At 37.4% G+C, this 27,279-nt stretch overlaps 1 protein-coding gene across 1 annotated transcript in view; it reads left to right on the forward strand.

Annotated features, from left to right (window-relative positions):
• The first annotated feature begins 1,251 nt into the window (after positions 1–1,251).
• The window catches only part of LOC126891065 (drebrin-like protein), a 39,073-nt gene continuing 13,045 nt past the window's right edge, over positions 1,252–27,279 (forward strand). Inside the window, exon 1 of the mRNA XM_050660244.1 lies at positions 1,252–1,527. Within this exon, the coding sequence (XP_050516201.1) occupies positions 1,252–1,527 (276 nt within the window). The remainder of the gene's footprint in view (positions 1,528–27,279) is intronic.

The following is a 27,279-nucleotide window of genomic DNA, read 5'->3' on the forward strand; positions in this document are numbered from 1 at the left end:
ATACACCAGAAACCAAGGAACAGTCGAAAGAGTGGGCAACACCCGGCGAACTTGCTCCGAAGAAGGCGAAGACTGTCCAATCGGCCGGAAAGGTGATGGCCAGCATTTTCTGGGATTCACAAGGTGTGATCTACATCGACTACTTGGAGAAGAGAAAACCGATCACAGGGCACTATTATGCTGAATTAATGGGGCGATTCGACGCCGAATTGAAGGAAAAACGACCCCATTTGGCAAAGGAAAAAGTGCTCTTCCACCATGATAACGCACCGGCCCACACCTTCTCCGTCGCCATGGCCAAATTGGTCGAATTGGACTACGAACTGTTGCCCCATCCACCGTATTCTCCAGATTTGGCTCCGTGCGACTACTATTTGTTTCCAAACTTGAAAAAGACACTCGCTGGGCAGAAATTTAAGTCAAATGAGGAGGTCATCGCCGCCACGGAAGCCTATTTTGCAGACCTCGAGAAAAGGTATTTTTCAGAAGGGTTAAAGAAGTTGGAGCATCGCTGGGTCAAGTGTATCGAGCTAAAAGGAGACTATGTAGAAAAATAAATTGCCACTTTTCCAAAATGTTGGTTTTTCTTTTGTAGGCTAAGTACTTATCGGACTGCCCACGATAAGATTTTGAAATTATGGAATCCACTTATGGAATAAAATTGTTTGTGTCCTTAATTTAAAAAATTATAAAAAATACTGAGACAACTTTTAAATTCAAATGGGCGCTTTACAAATATAAATTTAAATATAGAGGGTGATTCACGCAAGTACGGAATGGTCCATAATCTTTAGTTTTCATGGATTACCCTGTATATTTTTATGTGCTTAGAAGCTATTTTAGCTCAAGCTCAGGGTAGCTCAAGGTTAAGCTATCAAGAAAGACGTGTTTAAAACGGCTCCGATATTTAATTCGTAAATTTCGGATAATATCGAGTTCTTTTTACAACAAAGTGCTTCTCCGACGAAATAGTGGCTGTGCGAATCGAGTGTATTTAGAAAATTGTGAATAAAATTGAATTTTTAGAGATTGCATACGGATAACCTAAACAATAAACCCGTTCTAGTTGCTCCGCTCGGTTGAAGAGGCAAGTAGAGTGGGGTGCGGGGGGACCATTACGATAAGGATAATTATTAGTGTTTATTTACAAAACAATACAGTGGCGTGTAAGTGAGAGTTTATACCTTCAAAACACTGCCCGGAAAAAGGTAATAGATTTATTATATTTTATTTATTATTATATTTAACGATATGGCCACGTGTAAAGAACTGACTCAGATGGATGGTGAAGAATCTGATGATAGTAAGAGAAAGAGGGATGGAAAAAAAGACGACGAAGATGAAAACCCTTTCACAAAAAGCAGAAAATTATTTAGGTCTCCAGCTAAGAAAGATTGTGATAATACAGAACTGAAAGAAATGATGATCGCTCTTATGAACGAAGTTAAGGGAATACGAAAAGACCAGCAGAGCTTTCAAGAGGAAATTCGCAATCTAAAAAAAGAAAATTGTGAGTTGAAGGGAAAGGTAAATTCCCTAGAAAGCAGGATAGAAAAGATGGATAAACAATTTCGAAAACAAAACATTGTGATTAAAGGACATGATTTCAAAGAAAATGAGGAAATTGAAGATGCCACCAACTTCATAGCAAATCAATTGAATGTGAACGTTAAAATAAAAGATGTGCAGAAAATAAGAACCTCTCAAGGGAAACTGCCAGTGGCGATAGTAAAAATGGATACAATGAAGGATAAAGAACTTATTATGAAGAACAAGAGTAAATTAAGAGGAACGCGGTACTTCATTGAAAGTGATCTAACACAAACCGAAGCCAGACTACAGAAAGAGTTAAGAGATATGGCGAGAGAAGAAAAAGGAAAAGGTAATGAAACGAAAGTCGGCTATCAGAAAATATGTATAAACGATGAATGGTGGAAATGGAACCATAGTACCGAAAAATTAGAGAAAATGGAAAAAAACTAAGTCTAAACAAACACAGTGGACAGATAAATACGGAAACGAATAAGGCACGAAATATGATTATGATAGGACAATGGAATGTTAGAGGGACTTTTGAAGTAGGGGCACTAAAAAATTTATCAGATACATTGGAGAAATATGAGATAGATATTGCAGCTATACAAGAAACTAAACAAAAAGAAAATTTCTGCATAGATGTGGGAAGCTATGTATTCTTCAACAGTGGAGACAATGAACGTATATTTGGAGTTGGATTCCTTATAAAGAAAAAATTTGCCAGTCTGGTGATAGATTTTGAGGCAGTCACAAGCAGATTATGCAAAATAAGAATGAGGGGAAAATAGAAAAAAATATCCCTTATAAATGTACATGCACCAACGGAAAATACAGAAGAAGATGTTAAAGATAGCTTTTATGAACAGTTAGAGCATCTGTTCTACCAAATACCATCATACGACACAAAAATAATTGTAGGAGATTTCAATGCCAAGATTGGCAGAGAGGACGTATACAAACAAATAACAGGGGGGGAAAGTAAACACAGGGAGAGTAACCTGAATGGAAAAAGAGTAATAGAATTTGCTTTCGAACACAATATGCGAATTATGAGCACTTATTTCGACCACAAAGAAATCCATAAAGGTACCTGGGTATCACCAGATGGACAAACAGTAAATCAAATAGATCATTTGCTAATAGAAGCCAAACATGCAAGAGCCATACAAGATAGCCGAAGTTATAGAGGTGCAGATGCAAATTCTGATCACTTTTTGGTCAAAGTCAAAATGGAGCAAATAATTCCCACAATCCCTAAGACTAGTTGCACAAAAATGAAAAGATATAACGGTGCACTACTTCAGAATGAAGAGGTTAAGAAAAAATTCAAGCAGAAAATTGAACAGAAAATAGAAAGCCAGACAACAGTAGATGATATAGAAAGCAGATGGGTACAGCTAAGGGGAAACATTCAAGAGGCAGCCGACTTAGTATTACTAAGAAAAAGACAAAGTAAACAAACAGACTGGTACGATGAAGATTGTAAGAAAGCAATTAGGGACCGAAATAAAGCCAGAATAAACAGCATAATGAGAAATAATGAAGAAAGTAAACAAGCCTATGCTGAAAAAAGACGGGAAGCAAAGAAGATCTGTAGAAGAAAGAAACGGTTAAATCTAGAGCAGAAATTAGACCGAATTGAAGAAGATTTTTTAAATAAACAAGTCAGGAATTTCTACCAAGAAATAAAACGCGACCGAACCCAGTACAAAACCGCATCAAGATATTATAAAGATGAAGAGGGAAATCTGATAGGTGGAATAGATGAAAAATTAAGAAGATGGGCCAATTATTTCCAGAATATATTATGCACAGACGATCAATACGAAATAGAGCAAATGCAACTACCACATGAAGAAGAAAGAGACCCAAATGTGAATGAAGAAGTACCTACCAAGGAAGAAATTATAGATATCATAGAAAACTTAAAAAACAACAAAGCACCGGGAGAAAACGGTATCATTGCAGAGTTTTTAAAAGATGGTGGCGAAGGGCTTCAAGAAGAAATCACCGAGTTAATATGCGAAGTGTGGATCAAAGAAAATATACCCAATCAGTGGAAAGAAGCTATCCTATGTCCTGTACATAAAAAAGGAGACGTTACAGATTGTACAAATTACAGGGGAATAGCTCTACAAGATACAGTATATAAGATTCTGGCCATATTAATTAGAAATAAAATTAAAACAAAAGTGGAAAATTGTCTAGGTGAATATCAAGCGGGTTTTAGAGCACAAAGATCGGTAATAGACCAAATTTTTGCAATGAAACAAATTTTATCTAGCTCATATGAATTCAACCTAGCATTAAATATGTTATTTATTGATTTTAAACAGGCATACGATACCATAAAAAGAAGTAAAGTATATGAAACACTAGAATATTTTGAATTTCCACCAAAAATAGTAAGATTGACTAAATGCATACTTAGTGACACTAAAAGTAAAGTTATGATAGAAGGACGGGTTTCGGATAGCTTTATCACCAATAGAGGCCTGCGACAAGGTGACCCGTTATCAACAGATTTCTTCAATTTAATTTTAGAGAAGATTATACGAGAATGCAATATCTATACTAAAGGCACAGTTTATCATCACAGGCATCAATGTGTAGCATACGCAGATGATATTACCTTAATAACAAGGAGACCTGCAGAATTAAGAGAAATCTTCAATAGACTAGAAAGAACAGCCAAGGAATATGGTTTAGAAATAAACGAAGAGAAAACGAAATATATGGTGATGAAGGAAAATGAAAATCATATGGGACAGTCCTTTAAGATACAAAGCCCAAGTAAAGAATATAACTTCGAAATTGTCGGCCAATTCGATTACTTGGGAGTAACACTAACAAATAGGAACGAAGAGAACCAAGAAATAGCAAAAAGAATGGCGAAAGGTAGTAAGAGTGCTGGAAGTCTAAATAAGATACTGAGGTCGAAGATAATATCCAGAAAAGCAAAAAAACGAATACATACAACAGTTATCCGACCTACGGTACTCTATGCTAGCGAGACCTGGACATTAAATAAAGATATGGAAGTAAAATTAGATAGATGGGAACGAAAGATCCTCAGAAGGATATATGGAGGTTTAAAAGAGGGGAATATCTGGCGAAGAAGAACGAATGAAGAAATAATGCAAATATATGGACAACCAAAAATAACAACACTCGCCAAAATTCAAAGATTAAGATGGCTTGGGCATATAGCAAGAATGGAAGAAGGAAGAGTTCCCAATCAACTAATAAACACGAAGGCTGGTACAAAAAGAAAAAGAGGACGCCTCCGAAGAAGATGGTTGGAGTCTGCAAAAGAAGATCTGAAGTCGCTGAGGGTACAAGATTGGAAAAACCTAGCACAAGACAGAAAGAAATGGAAGAAAACAATTGAAGCCTTGGGCCCCTAAGGCCTGTTGAGCTGAACTATATATATAGAAGCTATTTTACAACCGCATCTCAAAAAAGTGTATTATGTAGGGTCCATTATGAATAATACAGGGTGAAATTTTGAAATTATTTATAAATTTTCACTCGAGACATTAAATACAAGACCCAATATATTTACACTTAGATTAGAAAATGTGCGTCTTTATTTAGCTAGTGTAAAAAATAATACAATTTAAAGTTTGATAAATTATTAATTTAAAAGATTTATGTAGGTATTCGATATCTTGACGAAAATTATACATAATTTTAAAATGTCACTTTGTATTATTCATAATATGCCCTACATAATACACTTTTTTGATATGAGGTTGTTTAGCAGATTATAAAATCATAAAATATACAGGATGATTCAATAAAATTAAAGATTACGGAGTATGTTTAACCTGCGTGAATCATCGCACATTTAAATTTATGTTAGTGCATATTTGAATTTAAAAGTTGAGGTATCCTAGTGTTTTTTATAATTTTCTGAAATAAGGACACATACAATTTTATTCCCTAAATGGTTTCCATGTACTTACTTACTTAAAAAAACTTAAGCCGTCATCTTGTACCTTACGGTGTCGAGGTATGTTTGGTTTCCATACACTATTATTTCAAAATTTCACAAATAAGTAGTTGATTCTACTATTAAGTCGCAATAACCTCTTCTTGTTATTTGATTGAAACGTTCTAAACGTTAGGCATTCCTTTCCTAAGGTAGCTGTAGCTTCCTCCGTGGATGTGTTAGTTGTTGCTCTCGAATCCTAAGGGGCCTTCTAACAATACAGCCACAAATTGGTTGCATTGCTCCTGTAGTGATCCTTTCACAAGTTAACATACACCTGTTCTAGCTTGGCTATACTATACTGATGACGACTAATGAGTCCGAACCAAGTGTCTATGGTTGCATTCCATCTTATGCGTATTTTGTTTTTCTTTTCATCCTTGCTGCGAGCCATTCCGATATGTCCTTCCCACCTTGATTCTACTATTGTAGAAGCAGGGGTCAAGTGATAGCTCATTTGAAAGGTAATTCAATTCTCTATTCAGTAATATAAACATTTACATAATTATTTGTACAGAGTGTACAAAATAATTGTTTAACTAAATTATTTGACAAAAAAAAGAAGAATGCATGTAATTTATTTAACTCAGAATACATTTTAGTGTTGCTCAAAAACAGAAAAAATGTTTATTTCAGAAATAAACATTGCTTTTCGATTAAATTCAATGTTCAAACCAGCTCCCGTCATCCACCTGCCTCTTGGTAGTTTGAACATTCAATTTAAGCGAAAAGCAATGTTTATTTATTTAATAAACATTTTTGTCTGCTTTCTGACAGCAGTAAAATGTATTTTGAATAGGCCGTTTCAGGATTTTGACGTTTATGTTACCGCTGGGAGGAAATTAATAAGTGTATTCGCAGAGACAGTCAGGGACTGGTCGACGACAAGCGGAGCATGTATTTTATTTTTTTATATTTTTTGACATTGTGTTTCTTAAATTTTTTACCACTTTAATGGTTTTCTAGTTGTATTTTGAGAACATTTTGTTGTTGATTTTGTGTAGTTTTTAGTTGTAGAAGTACTTTAACGACTGTATTTAGTTTTAAATATTGAATAAATAAAGATAAGTGATTATTTTCGAAAGTTGTTGGCAGACGATTGTTAAATTGTGGTTTATTTCCCATTTAGAATAGTTTATTACAAAAATGTCACAAGGAAATAGCTTCAGAACAATATACAGTGCGTGTATAAAGTAACGCATAAATTCTTTATTTCGTAAACCGGCGAATTTAAGAACAAATCCCGAAACAGGTAAATTTTTATTTTTAAGTTATAATTTTTTGGCATATATATCATACTAATGACGTCATCCATCTGGACTTGATGACGTAAGCGATGATTTTTTTAAATGAGAATAGGGGTCATGTGATAGTGTAACAAAAAGTGGGGTACTTCTGTTTGAGTAACAGTAGGGTGAAATTTCTAAACTCCAACAGAAGTAGGCAAAGAAGGGGAAGCAAGTGTATTAGAATGAAGGGGCTTCTACGTTGGGAAGCAGACGTAACAAAATACTACCTTTGCAGTAGTACTCGTATGGGAATGTGAATTGAAAGAATCAGATGGTGAACTATTGACAAAAACAGAAGTAGAAGGATGAAACAAAATATAGTTAGGCTAGCTGTGTGTAGAAAAGGAAGAGCACTTGATACTCAAGGACGGTTTCGGCCAATTTTCACGCCGTCAAAGACAGTAAATCAACAGAATATAGATGATGGCTATAAGGAAAATATCAAGGTGAACAAAGGCTAGAAAATATAGGAGAATAACAATAAATCGTGGGCGCCAGTAGAGCGTAGACTATTGCTCTACCAGGTATCCTATGCTGCTGCACTCGTACTAGTTAGTTGCTATGAGAATAAAATTAGTAAATCTAGTAAAATATGACAACAACTAGGTTACAAAAGAAATATTATACGACCCAATCAATAGTATATTTAACTTTTACCTATATGTACAATAAATTAGTATATGTACCAATAATGTATACCCTAAAATTAATCCAAAATATATTTTACTAATAAAGTATATACAATCTACAGTCTACAGAGTAGTTTAAACAAAAGAGGAACAAAGTCCAGCCCTAAAAATTGGTTTGAAATGGCAAATCCAACTTATGATACAAAAATGAACCGACACGCTACTCGAGATAGAACTCTAACTTCACGTGCGGTTACAATAATAAAAGGCAAGTTAAATGGTCAATCTACCCTGAGGGGGACGAAAGCCAAGGTTAATTAGTTATAATTTATATAAAAAGTACCAAATTTTCTCCGGATATTTGAGCTCAATTACCTTACAGTTGAGAAAATAAACAAAAGAAATAAATTGATTAAAAAAATACAAAATTTAAGCCTTGAAGAGGAGGTATTAATTATTTAAAAGAATTGAAAATATTAAATGGTTTCTTTTGTTTTGGTTTGGGTAAATATTTTAAATATAAATGTAAGTGAAGTGTAATATAAAATTAGTTAATATATTATTTTTAATAAATATTTAATATTCCGATTATTTAAAAAAATTAATTTTCTTGATAATAATAAAAAAAATACTTAAATCACTGTCCAACACCAACTAACTTAAGATCCTTTCCAAATGTCCAACCAAAATAATGATGATAGTCCCAAAAACCAACTTAAAAGATGATTCCCGCCTGGGCTACCCCGTGACTGCTGCTAAAGTTGTTGATTCATCCCCCGATGTTCTGGGGGTGACATTTTAAGTGGTTCCAAGTGCTTCCAAATACTTCCAAGTGGCTAAAATATACAAACCCCTTGTAAATTTGGCATTCAATCTTATGGAAAAAGGAAAAAGTTGGAAGTTAAACCTCCAATAAAAACTGATCCATTAAAAGAAGTGTTGTTTTTTTTTTCTGTACCCAAAAACATTGGTACAGCTTGACCTTGAATAACTTTATGGAATTTTATATAGAAATATGTCTATTTAAAGTTGGGAATGATATTAGAAGTTGTATCTATAAATAGTTAGTCGAAATATATAATAATGAAAATAATTTAGGAACATTAGTAATTATGAAAATTAGAAATTTACCGCTTGTCAATATGGCTTCCTATATGAATGAACTCATGATAAAAACTCACCCGACAGCGATTCTCCCAAATTTTCACCAAATTAATACTTTTCTTCGTAAAACTAACCAAAACAAAACTTTCTCCTCCTTCAACTTAATTAAGATAATTCCGTATTCAAAAAAAAATAACTCAAAGACGATTCCTTTTTTGGTTCAAACAGCCATCGACCACTTGGAAGTTATTTCTTCGAAGATTCAGCGAACAGTAACAATTTTAAAAATTTGACAGTCCTTCTTGATACTTGCGACAGCGGGTACTCGTGGAACTAATGTCCAGTGTTGGCGGTGTTGCAAGATGGAAAAGTAGCATTTTATAAATATTAAATTATTACTGATTTTAATTAAACTATTTTCATTAAGTAACGTTCCGTTACAATAGCTCATTTGAAAGGGTATTCAATTCTCTATTCACTAATATAAACATTAACATAATTATTTACACAGGGTGTTAAAAAAATTTCAATTAAATTATTTGAGACAAAAAGAAGAATGTATGTAATTTATTTAATTTAAAATTTATTTTACTGTTGTCAGAAAACAATAAAAACAAGTTTATTTAACAAATAAATATTGTTTAGCTTAAATTCAATGCTAGAGCTGCCACCCACCTGCCTCTTGGAAATTTGAACATTACGTTTAAGCGAAAATCAATGTTTCGTTTTTTAAATAAAACATTTTTATCTTTTCTGACAGCAGTTTTTGTGCCAATTAATTTAATTTAAAGAACATTTTTGGACACCCTGTACAAACAATTATGTTAATGTTTACATTAATGAATAGAGAATTGAATATCCTTTCAAATGAGCTATCACATGACCCATATTCTCATTTAAAAAAAATTTAAGGCACTCGTGGGAGTGCCGACAGAAGTGAAAATTTCTTATAGTAAATAAATTACGAGCTCAATGCTTTTTCCCCACCATATGCCCTTTGCTATTTATGCGATGATAATCGCGATGACGGTCGCTAATATAATACTTTTCCCCCATCCAAAAAGTGCACAACATCCTTCAAGAAGTTTTCACTTCATATAGGTATTTATTACGTCGAAGCGATGATGGTCGCGATGACGGTCGCTAATTTAATACTTTTCCCATCCAAAAAGTGCACAACGTCCCTAAAGAAATTTTCACTAAAAGATTTATTTCGTCGAAGCGATGACGGTCGCTAATTTAATACTTTTTCCTCATTCAAAAAGTGCACAACGTCCCCCAAGAAGTTTTCACTTCAAAAATTTATTTCGTCGAAGCGATGACGGTCCCTAATTCAATACTTTTCCCCCATACAAAAAGTGCACAACGTCCCTAAAGAAATTTTCACTTCAAAAATTTATTTCGTCGAACCGATGACGGTCGCTAATTTAATCCTTTTTTTCATCCAAAAAGTGCACAACGTCCCTAAAGAAGTTTTTTCGTCGAAGAGATGACGGTCGCTAATTTATTACTTTTTCCCATTAAAAAAGTGCACAACGTCTCTAAAGAAGTTTTCACTTCAAAAATTTATTCCGTCGAAGTGATGACGGTCGCTAATTTAATAATTTTTCCCCATCCAAAAAGGGCATAACGTCCCTCAAGAAGTTTTCACTTCAAAAATGTATGTCTTCAAAGCGATTACGGTCGCTAATCCAATACTTTTTCCCATCTAAAAAGTGCACAACGTCACTACTAAAGAAATTTTCACTTCAATAAATATACGTACAAAATTTATTTAAAATCAAAAATGAATAACCATTTTCAATTTCGTTGCAAAACGAAAATACAGCCGAACCATATTCCAGTCCAATCAGAGAGTGCTGCAAGCACCTCTACCGGTTTCGAAACTTATTAGTCTCTCATCAGGAGGCACATATGCTGCTCTCCCCGATCCAACCAAAACAAACCCCAGCGTGCAGTCCCGAATTGCAACGAACGAAATGGCATAGATGCCCTAGCGGCAACTGCTAGCAAAAGACTAAGTTTTCACTCTAATGGCATATAACATATCCCACCAGAATGAAAACAATGGGAACCTTCTCTGGTTACACCTCCGAGGCTTCTACAATTTGCAAGCCATACGGATGCTGAGACTAAGGAAGATGAGGGAATTCTACAATTTACAATTCACGTCACATCTGCTCAGCGCGGTAAAGTTCCAACGAGACTGGTTCCCTTCATACTCCACACAGAGTAAATGTAAATCAAAAATGAATAACCATTTTCAATTTCGTTGCAAAACGAAAATACAGCCGAACCATATTCCAGTCCAATCAGAGAGTGCTGCAAGCACCTCTACCGGTTTCGAAACTTATTAGTCTCTCATCAGGAGGCACATATGCTGCTCTCCCCGATCCAACCAAAACAAACCCCAGCGTGCAGTCCCGAATTGCAACGAACGAAATGGCATAGATGCCCTAGCGGCAACTGCTAGCAAAAGACTAAGTTTTCACTCTAATGGCATATAACATATCCCACCAGAATGAAAACAATGGGAACCTTCTCTGGTTACACCTCCGAGGCTTCTACAATTTGCAAGCCATACGGATGCTGAGACTAAGGAAGATGAGGGAATTCTACAATTTACAATTCACGTCACATCTGCTCAGCGCGGTAAAGTTCCAACGAGACTGGTTCCCTTCATACTCCACACAGAGTAAATGTAAATCAAAAATGAATAACCATTTTCAATTTCGTTGCAAAACGAAAATACAGCCGAACCATATTCCAGTCCAATCAGAGAGTGCTGCAAGCACCTCTACCGGTTTCGAAACTTATTAGTCTCTCATCAGGAGGCACATATGCTGCTCTCCCCGATCCAACCAAAACAAACCCCAGCGTGCAGTCCCGAATTGCAACGAACGAAATGGCATAGATGCCCTAGCGGCAACTGCTAGCAAAAGACTAAGTTTTCACTCTAATGGCATATAACATATCCCACCAGAATGAAAACAATGGGAACCTTCTCTGGTTACACCTCCGAGGCTTCTACAATTTGCAAGCCATACGGATGCTGAGACTAAGGAAGATGAGGGAATTCTACAATTTACAATTCACGTCACATCTGCTCAGCGCGGTAAAGTTCCAACGAGACTGGTTCCCTTCATACTCCACACAGAGTAAATGTAAATCAAAAATGAATAACCATTTTCAATTTCGTTGCAAAACGAAAATACAGCCGAACCATATTCCAGTCCAATCAGAGAGTGCTGCAAGCACCTCTACCGGTTTCGAAACTTATTAGTCTCTCATCAGGAGGCACATATGCTGCTCTCCCCGATCCAACCAAAACAAACCCCAGCGTGCAGTCCCGAATTGCAACGAACGAAATGGCATAGATGCCCTAGCGGCAACTGCTAGCAAAAGACTAAGTTTTCACTCTAATGGCATATAACATATCCCACCAGAATGAAAACAATGGGAACCTTCTCTGGTTACACCTCCGAGGCTTCTACAATTTGCAAGCCATACGGATGCTGAGACTAAGGAAGATGAGGGAATTCTACAATTTACAATTCACGTCACATCTGCTCAGCGCGGTAAAGTTCCAACGAGACTGGTTCCCTTCATACTCCACACAGAGTAAATGTAAATCAAAAATGAATAACCATTTTCAATTTCGTTGCAAAACGAAAATACAGCCGAACCATATTCCAGTCCAATCAGAGAGTGCTGCAAGCACCTCTACCGGTTTCGAAACTTATTAGTCTCTCATCAGGAGGCACATATGCTGCTCTCCCCGATCCAACCAAAACAAACCCCAGCGTGCAGTCCCGAATTGCAACGAACGAAATGGCATAGATGCCCTAGCGGCAACTGCTAGCAAAAGACTAAGTTTTCACTCTAATGGCATATAACATATCCCACCAGAATGAAAACAATGGGAACCTTCTCTGGTTACACCTCCGAGGCTTCTACAATTTGCAAGCCATACGGATGCTGAGACTAAGGAAGATGAGGGAATTCTACAATTTACAATTCACGTCACATCTGCTCAGCGCGGTAAAGTTCCAACGAGACTGGTTCCCTTCATACTCCACACAGAGTAAATGTAAATCAAAAATGAATAACCATTTTCAATTTCGTTGCAAAACGAAAATACAGCCGAACCATATTCCAGTCCAATCAGAGAGTGCTGCAAGCACCTCTACCGGTTTCGAAACTTATTAGTCTCTCATCAGGAGGCACATATGCTGCTCTCCCCGATCCAACCAAAACAAACCCCAGCGTGCAGTCCCGAATTGCAACGAACGAAATGGCATAGATGCCCTAGCGGCAACTGCTAGCAAAAGACTAAGTTTTCACTCTAATGGCATATAACATATCCCACCAGAATGAAAACAATGGGAACCTTCTCTGGTTACACCTCCGAGGCTTCTACAATTTGCAAGCCATACGGATGCTGAGACTAAGGAAGATGAGGGAATTCTACAATTTACAATTCACGTCACATCTGCTCAGCGCGGTAAAGTTCCAACGAGACTGGTTCCCTTCATACTCCACACAGAGTAAATGTAAATCAAAAATGAATAACCATTTTCAATTTCGTTGCAAAACGAAAATACAGCCGAACCATATTCCAGTCCAATCAGAGAGTGCTGCAAGCACCTCTACCGGTTTCGAAACTTATTAGTCTCTCATCAGGAGGCACATATGCTGCTCTCCCCGATCCAACCAAAACAAACCCCAGCGTGCAGTCCCGAATTGCAACGAACGAAATGGCATAGATGCCCTAGCGGCAACTGCTAGCAAAAGACTAAGTTTTCACTCTAATGGCATATAACATATCCCACCAGAATGAAAACAATGGGAACCTTCTCTGGTTACACCTCCGAGGCTTCTACAATTTGCAAGCCATACGGATGCTGAGACTAAGGAAGATGAGGGAATTCTACAATTTACAATTCACGTCACATCTGCTCAGCGCGGTAAAGTTCCAACGAGACTGGTTCCCTTCATACTCCACACAGAGTAAATGTAAATCAAAAATGAATAACCATTTTCAATTTCGTTGCAAAACGAAAATACAGCCGAACCATATTCCAGTCCAATCAGAGAGTGCTGCAAGCACCTCTACCGGTTTCGAAACTTATTAGTCTCTCATCAGGAGGCACATATGCTGCTCTCCCCGATCCAACCAAAACAAACCCCAGCGTGCAGTCCCGAATTGCAACGAACGAAATGGCATAGATGCCCTAGCGGCAACTGCTAGCAAAAGACTAAGTTTTCACTCTAATGGCATATAACATATCCCACCAGAATGAAAACAATGGGAACCTTCTCTGGTTACACCTCCGAGGCTTCTACAATTTGCAAGCCATACGGATGCTGAGACTAAGGAAGATGAGGGAATTCTACAATTTACAATTCACGTCACATCTGCTCAGCGCGGTAAAGTTCCAACGAGACTGGTTCCCTTCATACTCCACACAGAGTAAATGTAAATCAAAAATGAATAACCATTTTCAATTTCGTTGCAAAACGAAAATACAGCCGAACCATATTCCAGTCCAATCAGAGAGTGCTGCAAGCACCTCTACCGGTTTCGAAACTTATTAGTCTCTCATCAGGAGGCACATATGCTGCTCTCCCCGATCCAACCAAAACAAACCCCAGCGTGCAGTCCCGAATTGCAACGAACGAAATGGCATAGATGCCCTAGCGGCAACTGCTAGCAAAAGACTAAGTTTTCACTCTAATGGCATATAACATATCCCACCAGAATGAAAACAATGGGAACCTTCTCTGGTTACACCTCCGAGGCTTCTACAATTTGCAAGCCATACGGATGCTGAGACTAAGGAAGATGAGGGAATTCTACAATTTACAATTCACGTCACATCTGCTCAGCGCGGTAAAGTTCCAACGAGACTGGTTCCCTTCATACTCCACACAGAGTAAATGTAAATCAAAAATGAATAACCATTTTCAATTTCGTTGCAAAACGAAAATACAGCCGAACCATATTCCAGTCCAATCAGAGAGTGCTGCAAGCACCTCTACCGGTTTCGAAACTTATTAGTCTCTCATCAGGAGGCACATATGCTGCTCTCCCCGATCCAACCAAAACAAACCCCAGCGTGCAGTCCCGAATTGCAACGAACGAAATGGCATAGATGCCCTAGCGGCAACTGCTAGCAAAAGACTAAGTTTTCACTCTAATGGCATATAACATATCCCACCAGAATGAAAACAATGGGAACCTTCTCTGGTTACACCTCCGAGGCTTCTACAATTTGCAAGCCATACGGATGCTGAGACTAAGGAAGATGAGGGAATTCTACAATTTACAATTCACGTCACATCTGCTCAGCGCGGTAAAGTTCCAACGAGACTGGTTCCCTTCATACTCCACACAGAGTAAATGTAAATCAAAAATGAATAACCATTTTCAATTTCGTTGCAAAACGAAAATACAGCCGAACCATATTCCAGTCCAATCAGAGAGTGCTGCAAGCACCTCTACCGGTTTCGAAACTTATTAGTCTCTCATCAGGAGGCACATATGCTGCTCTCCCCGATCCAACCAAAACAAACCCCAGCGTGCAGTCCCGAATTGCAACGAACGAAATGGCATAGATGCCCTAGCGGCAACTGCTAGCAAAAGACTAAGTTTTCACTCTAATGGCATATAACATATCCCACCAGAATGAAAACAATGGGAACCTTCTCTGGTTACACCTCCGAGGCTTCTACAATTTGCAAGCCATACGGATGCTGAGACTAAGGAAGATGAGGGAATTCTACAATTTACAATTCACGTCACATCTGCTCAGCGCGGTAAAGTTCCAACGAGACTGGTTCCCTTCATACTCCACACAGAGTAAATGTAAATCAAAAATGAATAACCATTTTCAATTTCGTTGCAAAACGAAAATACAGCCGAACCATATTCCAGTCCAATCAGAGAGTGCTGCAAGCACCTCTACCGGTTTCGAAACTTATTAGTCTCTCATCAGGAGGCACATATGCTGCTCTCCCCGATCCAACCAAAACAAACCCCAGCGTGCAGTCCCGAATTGCAACGAACGAAATGGCATAGATGCCCTAGCGGCAACTGCTAGCAAAAGACTAAGTTTTCACTCTAATGGCATATAACATATCCCACCAGAATGAAAACAATGGGAACCTTCTCTGGTTACACCTCCGAGGCTTCTACAATTTGCAAGCCATACGGATGCTGAGACTAAGGAAGATGAGGGAATTCTACAATTTACAATTCACGTCACATCTGCTCAGCGCGGTAAAGTTCCAACGAGACTGGTTCCCTTCATACTCCACACAGAGTAAATGTAAATCAAAAATGAATAACCATTTTCAATTTCGTTGCAAAACGAAAATACAGCCGAACCATATTCCAGTCCAATCAGAGAGTGCTGCAAGCACCTCTACCGGTTTCGAAACTTATTAGTCTCTCATCAGGAGGCACATATGCTGCTCTCCCCGATCCAACCAAAACAAACCCCAGCGTGCAGTCCCGAATTGCAACGAACGAAATGGCATAGATGCCCTAGCGGCAACTGCTAGCAAAAGACTAAGTTTTCACTCTAATGGCATATAACATATCCCACCAGAATGAAAACAATGGGAACCTTCTCTGGTTACACCTCCGAGGCTTCTACAATTTGCAAGCCATACGGATGCTGAGACTAAGGAAGATGAGGGAATTCTACAATTTACAATTCACGTCACATCTGCTCAGCGCGGTAAAGTTCCAACGAGACTGGTTCCCTTCATACTCCACACAGAGTAAATGTAAATCAAAAATGAATAACCATTTTCAATTTCGTTGCAAAACGAAAATACAGCCGAACCATATTCCAGTCCAATCAGAGAGTGCTGCAAGCACCTCTACCGGTTTCGAAACTTATTAGTCTCTCATCAGGAGGCACATATGCTGCTCTCCCCGATCCAACCAAAACAAACCCCAGCGTGCAGTCCCGAATTGCAACGAACGAAATGGCATAGATGCCCTAGCGGCAACTGCTAGCAAAAGACTAAGTTTTCACTCTAATGGCATATAACATATCCCACCAGAATGAGAACAATATGGTTCGGCTGTATTTTCGTTTTGCAACGAAATTGAAAATGGTTATTCATTTTTGATTTACATTTACTCTGTGTGGAGTATGAAGGGAACCAGTCTCGTTGGAACTTTACCGCGCTGAGCAGATGTGACGTGAATTGTAAATTGTAGAATTCCCTCATCTTCCTTAGTCTCAGCATCCGTATGGCTTGCAAATTGTAGAAGCCTCGGAGGTGTAACCAGAGAAGGTTCCCATTGTTTTCATTCTGGTGGGATATGTTATATGCCATTAGAGTGAAAACTTAGTCTTTTGCTAGCAGTTGCCGCTAGGGCATCTATGCCATTTCGTTCGTTGCAATTCGGGACTGCACGCTGGGGTTTGTTTTGGTTGGATCGGGGAGAGCAGCATATGTGCCTCCTGATGAGAGACTAATAAGTTTCGAAACCGGTAGAGGTGCTTGCAGCACTCTCTGATTGGACTGGAATATGGTTCGGCTGTATTTTCGTTTTGCAACGAAATTGAAAATGGTTATTCATTTTTGATTTACATTTACTCTGTGTGGAGTATGAAGGGAACCAGTCTCGTTGGAACTTTACCGCGCTGAGCAGATGTGACGTGAATTGTAAATTGTAGAATTCCCTCATCTTCCTTAGTCTCAGCATCCGTATGGCTTGCAAATTGTAGAAGCCTCGGAGGTGTAACCAGAGAAGGTTCCCATTGTTTTCATTCTGGTGGGATATGTTATATGCCATTAGAGTGAAAACTTAGTCTTTTGCTAGCAGTTGCCGCTAGGGCATCTATGCCATTTCGTTCGTTGCAATTCGGGACTGCACGCTGGGGTTTGTTTTGGTTGGATCGGGGAGAGCAGCATATGTGCCTCCTGATGAGAGACTAATAAGTTTCGAAACCGGTAGAGGTGCTTGCAGCACTCTCTGATTGGACTGGAATATGGTTCGGCTGTATTTTCGTTTTGCAACGAAATTGAAAATGGTTATTCATTTTTGATTTACATTTACTCTGTGTGGAGTATGAAGGGAACCAGTCTCGTTGGAACTTTACCGCGCTGAGCAGATGTGACGTGAATTGTAAATTGTAGAATTCCCTCATCTTCCTTAGTCTCAGCATCCGTATGGCTTGCAAATTGTAGAAGCCTCGGAGGTGTAACCAGAGAAGGTTCCCATTGTTTTCATTCTGGTGGGATATGTTATATGCCATTAGAGTGAAAACTTAGTCTTTTGCTAGCAGTTGCCGCTAGGGCATCTATGCCATTTCGTTCGTTGCAATTCGGGACTGCACGCTGGGGTTTGTTTTGGTTGGATCGGGGAGAGCAGCATATGTGCCTCCTGATGAGAGACTAATAAGTTTCGAAACCGGTAGAGGTGCTTGCAGCACTCTCTGATTGGACTGGAATATGGTTCGGCTGTATTTTCGTTTTGCAACGAAATTGAAAATGGTTATTCATTTTTGATTTACATTTACTCTGTGTGGAGTATGAAGGGAACCAGTCTCGTTGGAACTTTACCGCGCTGAGCAGATGTGACGTGAATTGTAAATTGTAGAATTCCCTCATCTTCCTTAGTCTCAGCATCCGTATGGCTTGCAAATTGTAGAAGCCTCGGAGGTGTAACCAGAGAAGGTTCCCATTGTTTTCATTCTGGTGGGATATGTTATATGCCATTAGAGTGAAAACTTAGTCTTTTGCTAGCAGTTGCCGCTAGGGCATCTATGCCATTTCGTTCGTTGCAATTCGGGACTGCACGCTGGGGTTTGTTTTGGTTGGATCGGGGAGAGCAGCATATGTGCCTCCTGATGAGAGACTAATAAGTTTCGAAACCGGTAGAGGTGCTTGCAGCACTCTCTGATTGGACTGGAATATGGTTCGGCTGTATTTTCGTTTTGCAACGAAATTGAAAATGGTTATTCATTTTTGATTTACATTTACTCTGTGTGGAGTATGAAGGGAACCAGTCTCGTTGGAACTTTACCGCGCTGAGCAGATGTGACGTGAATTGTAAATTGTAGAATTCCCTCATCTTCCTTAGTCTCAGCATCCGTATGGCTTGCAAATTGTAGAAGCCTCGGAGGTGTAACCAGAGAAGGTTCCCATTGTTTTCATTCTGGTGGGATATGTTATATGCCATTAGAGTGAAAACTTAGTCTTTTGCTAGCAGTTGCCGCTAGGGCATCTATGCCATTTCGTTCGTTGCAATTCGGGACTGCACGCTGGGGTTTGTTTTGGTTGGATCGGGGAGAGCAGCATATGTGCCTCCTGATGAGAGACTAATAAGTTTCGAAACCGGTAGAGGTGCTTGCAGCACTCTCTGATTGGACTGGAATATGGTTCGGCTGTATTTTCGTTTTGCAACGAAATTGAAAATGGTTATTCATTTTTGATTTACATTTACTCTGTGTGGAGTATGAAGGGAACCAGTCTCGTTGGAACTTTACCGCGCTGAGCAGATGTGACGTGAATTGTAAATTGTAGAATTCCCTCATCTTCCTTAGTCTCAGCATCCGTATGGCTTGCAAATTGTAGAAGCCTCGGAGGTGTAACCAGAGAAGGTTCCCATTGTTTTCATTCTGGTGGGATATGTTATATGCCATTAGAGTGAAAACTTAGTCTTTTGCTAGCAGTTGCCGCTAGGGCATCTATGCCATTTCGTTCGTTGCAATTCGGGACTGCACGCTGGGGTTTGTTTTGGTTGGATCGGGGAGAGCAGCATATGTGCCTCCTGATGAGAGACTAATAAGTTTCGAAACCGGTAGAGGTGCTTGCAGCACTCTCTGATTGGACTGGAATATGGTTCGGCTGTATTTTCGTTTTGCAACGAAATTGAAAATGGTTATTCATTTTTGATTTACATTTACTCTGTGTGGAGTATGAAGGGAACCAGTCTCGTTGGAACTTTACCGCGCTGAGCAGATGTGACGTGAATTGTAAATTGTAGAATTCCCTCATCTTCCTTAGTCTCAGCATCCGTATGGCTTGCAAATTGTAGAAGCCTCGGAGGTGTAACCAGAGAAGGTTCCCATTGTTTTCATTCTGGTGGGATATGTTATATGCCATTAGAGTGAAAACTTAGTCTTTTGCTAGCAGTTGCCGCTAGGGCATCTATGCCATTTCGTTCGTTGCAATTCGGGACTGCACGCTGGGGTTTGTTTTGGTTGGATCGGGGAGAGCAGCATATGTGCCTCCTGATGAGAGACTAATAAGTTTCGAAACCGGTAGAGGTGCTTGCAGCACTCTCTGATTGGACTGGAATATGGTTCGGCTGTATTTTCGTTTTGCAACGAAATTGAAAATGGTTATTCATTTTTGATTTACATTTACTCTGTGTGGAGTATGAAGGGAACCAGTCTCGTTGGAACTTTACCGCGCTGAGCAGATGTGACGTGAATTGTAAATTGTAGAATTCCCTCATCTTCCTTAGTCTCAGCATCCGTATGGCTTGCAAATTGTAGAAGCCTCGGAGGTGTAACCAGAGAAGGTTCCCATTGTTTTCATTCTGGTGGGATATGTTATATGCCATTAGAGTGAAAACTTAGTCTTTTGCTAGCAGTTGCCGCTAGGGCATCTATGCCATTTCGTTCGTTGCAATTCGGGACTGCACGCTGGGGTTTGTTTTGGTTGGATCGGGGAGAGCAGCATATGTGCCTCCTGATGAGAGACTAATAAGTTTCGAAACCGGTAGAGGTGCTTGCAGCACTCTCTGATTGGACTGGAATATGGTTCGGCTGTATTTTCGTTTTGCAACGAAATTGAAAATGGTTATTCATTTTTGATTTACATTTACTCTGTGTGGAGTATGAAGGGAACCAGTCTCGTTGGAACTTTACCGCGCTGAGCAGATGTGACGTGAATTGTAAATTGTAGAATTCCCTCATCTTCCTTAGTCTCAGCATCCGTATGGCTTGCAAATTGTAGAAGCCTCGGAGGTGTAACCAGAGAAGGTTCCCATTGTTTTCATTCTGGTGGGATATGTTATATGCCATTAGAGTGAAAACTTAGTCTTTTGCTAGCAGTTGCCGCTAGGGCATCTATGCCATTTCGTTCGTTGCAATTCGGGACTGCACGCTGGGGTTTGTTTTGGTTGGATCGGGGAGAGCAGCATATGTGCCTCCTGATGAGAGACTAATAAGTTTCGAAACCGGTAGAGGTGCTTGCAGCACTCTCTGATTGGACTGGAATATGGTTCGGCTGTATTTTCGTTTTGCAACGAAATTGAAAATGGTTATTCATTTTTGATTTACATTTACTCTGTGTGGAGTATGAAGGGAACCAGTCTCGTTGGAACTTTACCGCGCTGAGCAGATGTGACGTGAATTGTAAATTGTAGAATTCCCTCATCTTCCTTAGTCTCAGCATCCGTATGGCTTGCAAATTGTAGAAGCCTCGGAGGTGTAACCAGAGAAGGTTCCCATTGTTTTCATTCTGGTGGGATATGTTATATGCCATTAGAGTGAAAACTTAGTCTTTTGCTAGCAGTTGCCGCTAGGGCATCTATGCCATTTCGTTCGTTGCAATTCGGGACTGCACGCTGGGGTTTGTTTTGGTTGGATCGGGGAGAGCAGCATATGTGCCTCCTGATGAGAGACTAATAAGTTTCGAAACCGGTAGAGGTGCTTGCAGCACTCTCTGATTGGACTGGAATATGGTTCGGCTGTATTTTCGTTTTGCAACGAAATTGAAAATGGTTATTCATTTTTGATTTACATTTACTCTGTGTGGAGTATGAAGGGAACCAGTCTCGTTGGAACTTTACCGCGCTGAGCAGATGTGACGTGAATTGTAAATTGTAGAATTCCCTCATCTTCCTTAGTCTCAGCATCCGTATGGCTTGCAAATTGTAGAAGCCTCGGAGGTGTAACCAGAGAAGGTTCCCATTGTTTTCATTCTGGTGGGATATGTTATATGCCATTAGAGTGAAAACTTAGTCTTTTGCTAGCAGTTGCCGCTAGGGCATCTATGCCATTTCGTTCGTTGCAATTCGGGACTGCACGCTGGGGTTTGTTTTGGTTGGATCGGGGAGAGCAGCATATGTGCCTCCTGATGAGAGACTAATAAGTTTCGAAACCGGTAGAGGTGCTTGCAGCACTCTCTGATTGGACTGGAATATGGTTCGGCTGTATTTTCGTTTTGCAACGAAATTGAAAATGGTTATTCATTTTTGATTTACATTTACTCTGTGTGGAGTATGAAGGGAACCAGTCTCGTTGGAACTTTACCGCGCTGAACAGATGTGACGTGAATTGTAAATTGTAGAATTCCCTCATCTTCCTTAGTCTCAGCATCCGTATGGCTTGCAAATTGTAGAAGCCTCGGAGGTGTAACCAGAGAAGGTTCCCATTGTTTTCATTCTGGTGGGATATGTTATATGCCATTAGAGTGAAAACTTAGTCTTTTTTTTTTTAAAATTTATTTAGTTGAAGAGATGACGGTCGCGAAATAAATCCTTTTCCCCACCAAAAAATAGGTTTTACATTTATTTTAAATTTAAATACTTCTATACAATTTATGGATACATACACATAATATAGATACGCACAAAATTTATTTCGACGAAGAGATGACGGTCACGAAATAAATCCTTTTACCTCATCCTAAAATAGGTTTTACATTTAAATACTTCTGTACAATTTATATATATTGTCATAGATAAAGAAAAGCAGAGAGGAAAAAGAAGAAAATCTAATTATCTAATTTTATGCTAATTTTTGTTATGTTAAAATAGTTATTTTCTAATATTTAATTTTTTCATTCACCCTGTAAAATAGATACCGATTTCAATTACCCAGTATTGTATTGTAAGATATAAGTTCTTCTTATTCATAATGTTAAAATAATTCTATGAATTTTGGACAAATGCGTTTATCATGTTAACAGTGCGGTTACATTCAATAGACAGTGTTTCTAAGAACAATTAGCGGCAAAAGCGTTTGGAGGCGTTGATATGACGTAGTAAGGATATTTGTTGGGACCAATGGAACTGAAGGGACGAGATAGATTGAAGGATGTCAAAAAAGGTTTTTTCTTTTTGACAAGAAAAGAACGAGAGGCAGTGTGTTTTAGAGAGCTGAAATAGAAGGTACTGTTAAAGAATAAGTAACAAGTGTCGGTCTTCGTAAATTAAAAATCCTTATAGGCACCCGTATATAACAAGTACAAAGTAAAAATGTTATTTTTAAAAGTCAAAAGAAAATTCAATGTCAAGTGAAAACAGCTGTACTAAGGTATCCAAAATACATTATTCTCTCCGTCAATAGTCTCTGTTTGCCACACTTTTGGTTTTCTTTGGTTGCATCGACCTCTATGAAAAGACTCAAGTGAAATAGGACATAAACTTTTTCGTGATTTTTAAATTGACTTTTGTTTACTAGTTATAATTTAATTTGTATTCATACTGGGTAATTTTGATTTCAAAATAATTTGCGGTATTTTTCAGAATTGTTTTCATTATTTTGCACAAGCATTTCTAGATTCATAGATTGCCTGTGACAATCTATGAGAAACAAATGAAATAGAAAAATCCCCTTACGAATAATTCACACATCCACCATTTCGGGCTGGGAAAATTTTTTTGAATAGAATCAAAGATCCAAACACCAGTTCTTAGAAATGTGTTTCGCCCTCTACATAAATATATATATATATATATATATATATATATGTGCATTTGTATCCTTTTTGCCTCCGCACATACAACAGACGTCCATCGCTCCACCAAAACTAAAGGTAGTATGTGCACATATAATGCATCAATAACCTTATTTTGATGTATAATATAAAGGCAAAGAAAGAGGGGTAAACATTTATTAACCTAATTTTACACAGTTATTTTATTTGTGTAGTTCGTGTTTGCCTCCATACACTGAACGTACTCTATGGCCTCATTTGCATATTTTATATGATGTTGCAAGTGCAGGCCCAACTCTGTAGATGTTGCCAAATTTATCGTTTAATTATCGCGATTGCGACATATGATTCATACTTATACTTAACTTTTTCGTATTTCTAGTTTGGAATTTATTTGCACCCCCTCTTTTAGTCTTTCTGCCTTTTTATTAGGTACTGTACAGTTCTTCGGTTTCTCTTTATAATCTTCGCAACTTTTTGTAGTATTTTACCTTCTCTGTTATTTTTTAATGGTATTGGTATTGATAAAAATTATTAATGCGTAATCGCTTTCGCCCGGTGGTTTCCCGAGTTGTACGACCTTTTTTCGGTGATTAGCAAGCTAATCGAGTGACTAAAATTAAAAATGTTATAAAAAAATCAACTAAAAAGCAAAAAATTAACAAAAATTGAAAAAATCTAACAAATTCGTTAAAGATAAGCGTGGGGCGAAAACTGTTTATTCGATGAACACGCTCCACGCTTTTCTTTGACGAATGTGTTAGATTTTTTCAATTTTTGTTTATTTTTTGCTTTTTAGTTGATTTTTTTATAGGATTTTTAATTTTAGTAACTCGTAACTAAAGAAAAGCGTTTCTTAAAAAATTTTCTTTTCATATTTTTTTATTTTTTAACTTATATATTATTGTTCAACTTATACAGTGGCTCACGGTAAATATGGTCATTCGTTTGAAATATGTTTATTGCAAAAAATATTACATTATTATACAGGGTGAGTCACCACTAACGGGACGGAAGATTACAGCGAAATGGTAAAAGATTTGAGAAAAATTTAAATCGAATAGTTTGTAAGTTGATAAAATCTACATTTTAAAATTATTTTGGAATATGCAGGGTGCGCCAATAAATGGCGGCGTATCAAAGTTATATTTTTTCTTATGGAACACCCTGTATTTTATTGCATTTTTTAATTATCCGCAAAAAATAAGGTATAGTTTCATAAGGTTTCCCTATACCTATGTTCAGAGTGTTCTGAGTTATGTTGACTTTTCTTAAAATGTGAAGTTTAAAAAAAGGCTTATTCTCAAATTATTTAAGAAATTATCAAAAGATTACTTTTACATCTAAATAGTTGGATAATGGTTGAATGTATTCCATGATTAATTATTATACATTTGTCTACAGGGTGTTCAAAATTTACAGTTTCATTATTGGAGTATTCAATGTGTCATATGATTCTTATTTTAAATGGAACACCATGTATATTAATAAATAAATATACTAAACAAATTTACCTCTTTCGAATGGTATATGGATGTCCTATACCTAGGTGTCATAGTTTTTGCGTAATTTACAATTATTTAAATTCTTAATCTGTAAATCGATTTTAAAACAAAAAATGTAGTTAATTAATGTCATTGTATGACATTGTCAGTTTATGAGTCTGGTTTGGTAATTATCAAAACTATAAACATCCGTGTATGAAATTCAATTTTTTTACTTAAAAATGGCTTTGGCAGGGCCAATTACATTCAAATTTAATTGTTCCTAAAAATGAATAATCACGCTATCTATGAAAGAGTAGACATGCTACTTTGCATTGGGGAATATTTTTAAAATTGTCTCTTAGCTTCTAAAGTTTACGCTTAAAAGTATCCTGATAGAAGACACACAAAAAGGACGTTTTTAAGAGATTTCTCGATAGATTCTATGCTAATGGTAATGTTGCATAGATACGAAAAGTTAAATAAAAATAAACCGTTTATTTTTGATGACGTTAACGAACTTGATGTACTGCTTTCTGTTACGGAAAACCCAAATACTAGTACGAGAAAAATTTCGGGTCGATTGGAAATCAGTCAAACGAGTGTATCTACAATATATAAGAAAAACCACTATCATCCGTATAAAACTCAACTACAACAGCATTAGACAAAACAGGAACGTTTAACTTTTCGTTTATAGACTTTAGAATTTGGAGAAGATCCTGATTTTTTTAAGAATTTATTGTGTACAGACGAATCTACCTACTTTTCATAATAATCGTCTAGTTAATAGACATACACTTTATTATGATACAGGAAACAAACATTTTACTGTTGATCGCCAACACCGATGAAGTGTTAATGTTTGGGGCAGTATTCTGAGCGAGTACGTTATCGACCCATATTTTTTTGACGAAAATCTGAATGGAGCAACTTTTTTAAATTTCTTAAAATAAGTTTTTTGGATCCTTCTTAAAACCTTCCACTTAGCGTGCGAACAAACATGTGGCTCCAATTGGACGGAGCTGCTGCTTATTTCTGACGTTATGTTAAGAACAACCTTAACATGAAATTTAGAAATAAATGGATAGATAGATTCGGTCCATATATTTGTCCACCTAGGTCACCAGGATTGACCAAGATGAATTTTTTTAAATGGGGTTGTATTAAAAATATTGTAAATGCTACACTTCCTACCCTACTACCTCAGAGGATATTTTTATGAAATTAAGAATTTCGAACGTTTTTGCTTCTATAGCACCAGCTATGTAAATAAGGTAAACAAATCATTTAAAATCGCTTGTTGTATAAACATTTTGAATGTGTACCTATTACATAAGCGATTAATATCCATGGTGTTCTGTAACTGTAAATTTTGAACACTGAATCAATCATGAGATGCATTAATTATAAGATTATTACCAGACCGTATTGTCATAAAATGACAATGTCATACAATGGCATTAATTAACTTCATCTTTTGTTTTAAAATCGATTTACAGATAAAGAATTTAAATATTTGTAAATTACGCAAAAACTATGACACTTAGGTATAGGACATCCATATACCATTCGAAAGAGGTAAATTTGTTTAGTATAATTGTTTATTAATATACATGGTGTTCCATTTAAAATAAGCATCATATGACACATTGAATAGTCCAATAATGGAACTGTAAATTTTGAACACCCTGTAGACAAATGTGTAATAATTAATCATGGAATACATTTAACCAATATCAAACTATTTAGATGTAAAAGTAGTATTTTTATAATTTCTTAAATAACTTGAGAATAAGCCTTCTTTTAAAACTTTACATTTTAAGAAAAGTCAGCATAACTCAGAACACTCTGTACATAGGTATAGGGAAGCCTTATGGAACTATACCTTATTTTTTGCGGACAATTAAAAAATGCAATAAAATACAGGGTGTTTCATAAGAAAAAATATAACTTTGATACGCCGCCATTTATTGGCGCACCCTGTATATTCCAAAATAATTTTAAAATGTAGCTTTTATCAACTTACAAACTATTAATTTAAAAAATTTTTCATATCTTTTACCATTTCGCTGTAATCTTCCGTCCCGTTAGTGGTGACTCACCCTGTATACAGTGCGCTGGAATAAGTGTTACCCCCCCTTATTAACTTATTTATTTTTAGCACATAAGCAAAACGCTCGGACAGGTCGATTTTTAAAATAAGCATAGTATACTATAGCATCAGTGTTTCGAACTTTACGCGACTCCTCTTCAGGTGATCGGCATAACTCCGAGTTTTTTAAATGGGCAAGTACATCAAGTGACACGTCATTTAAAAGCATTTGAAATACTGATTACAAAAATATATAATACTTTAATCCTATTTGAGAGCGTAGGCGCAAAATTTCGGTCGAATTATTTTCAATTGCATTCATTTTTTTCGAATCCTGAGAAAACTAATAAGTCTTTTTTTAAAATATCGAGGGTTTCCCTAAGAACTTCTGTAATGTTTATTTTAATAATTCACAGGGGTGAAAAGAAGAGAAAATTTTGTCTGATTT

The sequence above is a fragment of the Diabrotica virgifera genome, chromosome 9, assembly GCF_917563875.1.
Source record: "Diabrotica virgifera virgifera chromosome 9, PGI_DIABVI_V3a".
In the NCBI taxonomy this organism is placed as follows: Eukaryota; Metazoa; Arthropoda; class Insecta; order Coleoptera; family Chrysomelidae; genus Diabrotica; species Diabrotica virgifera.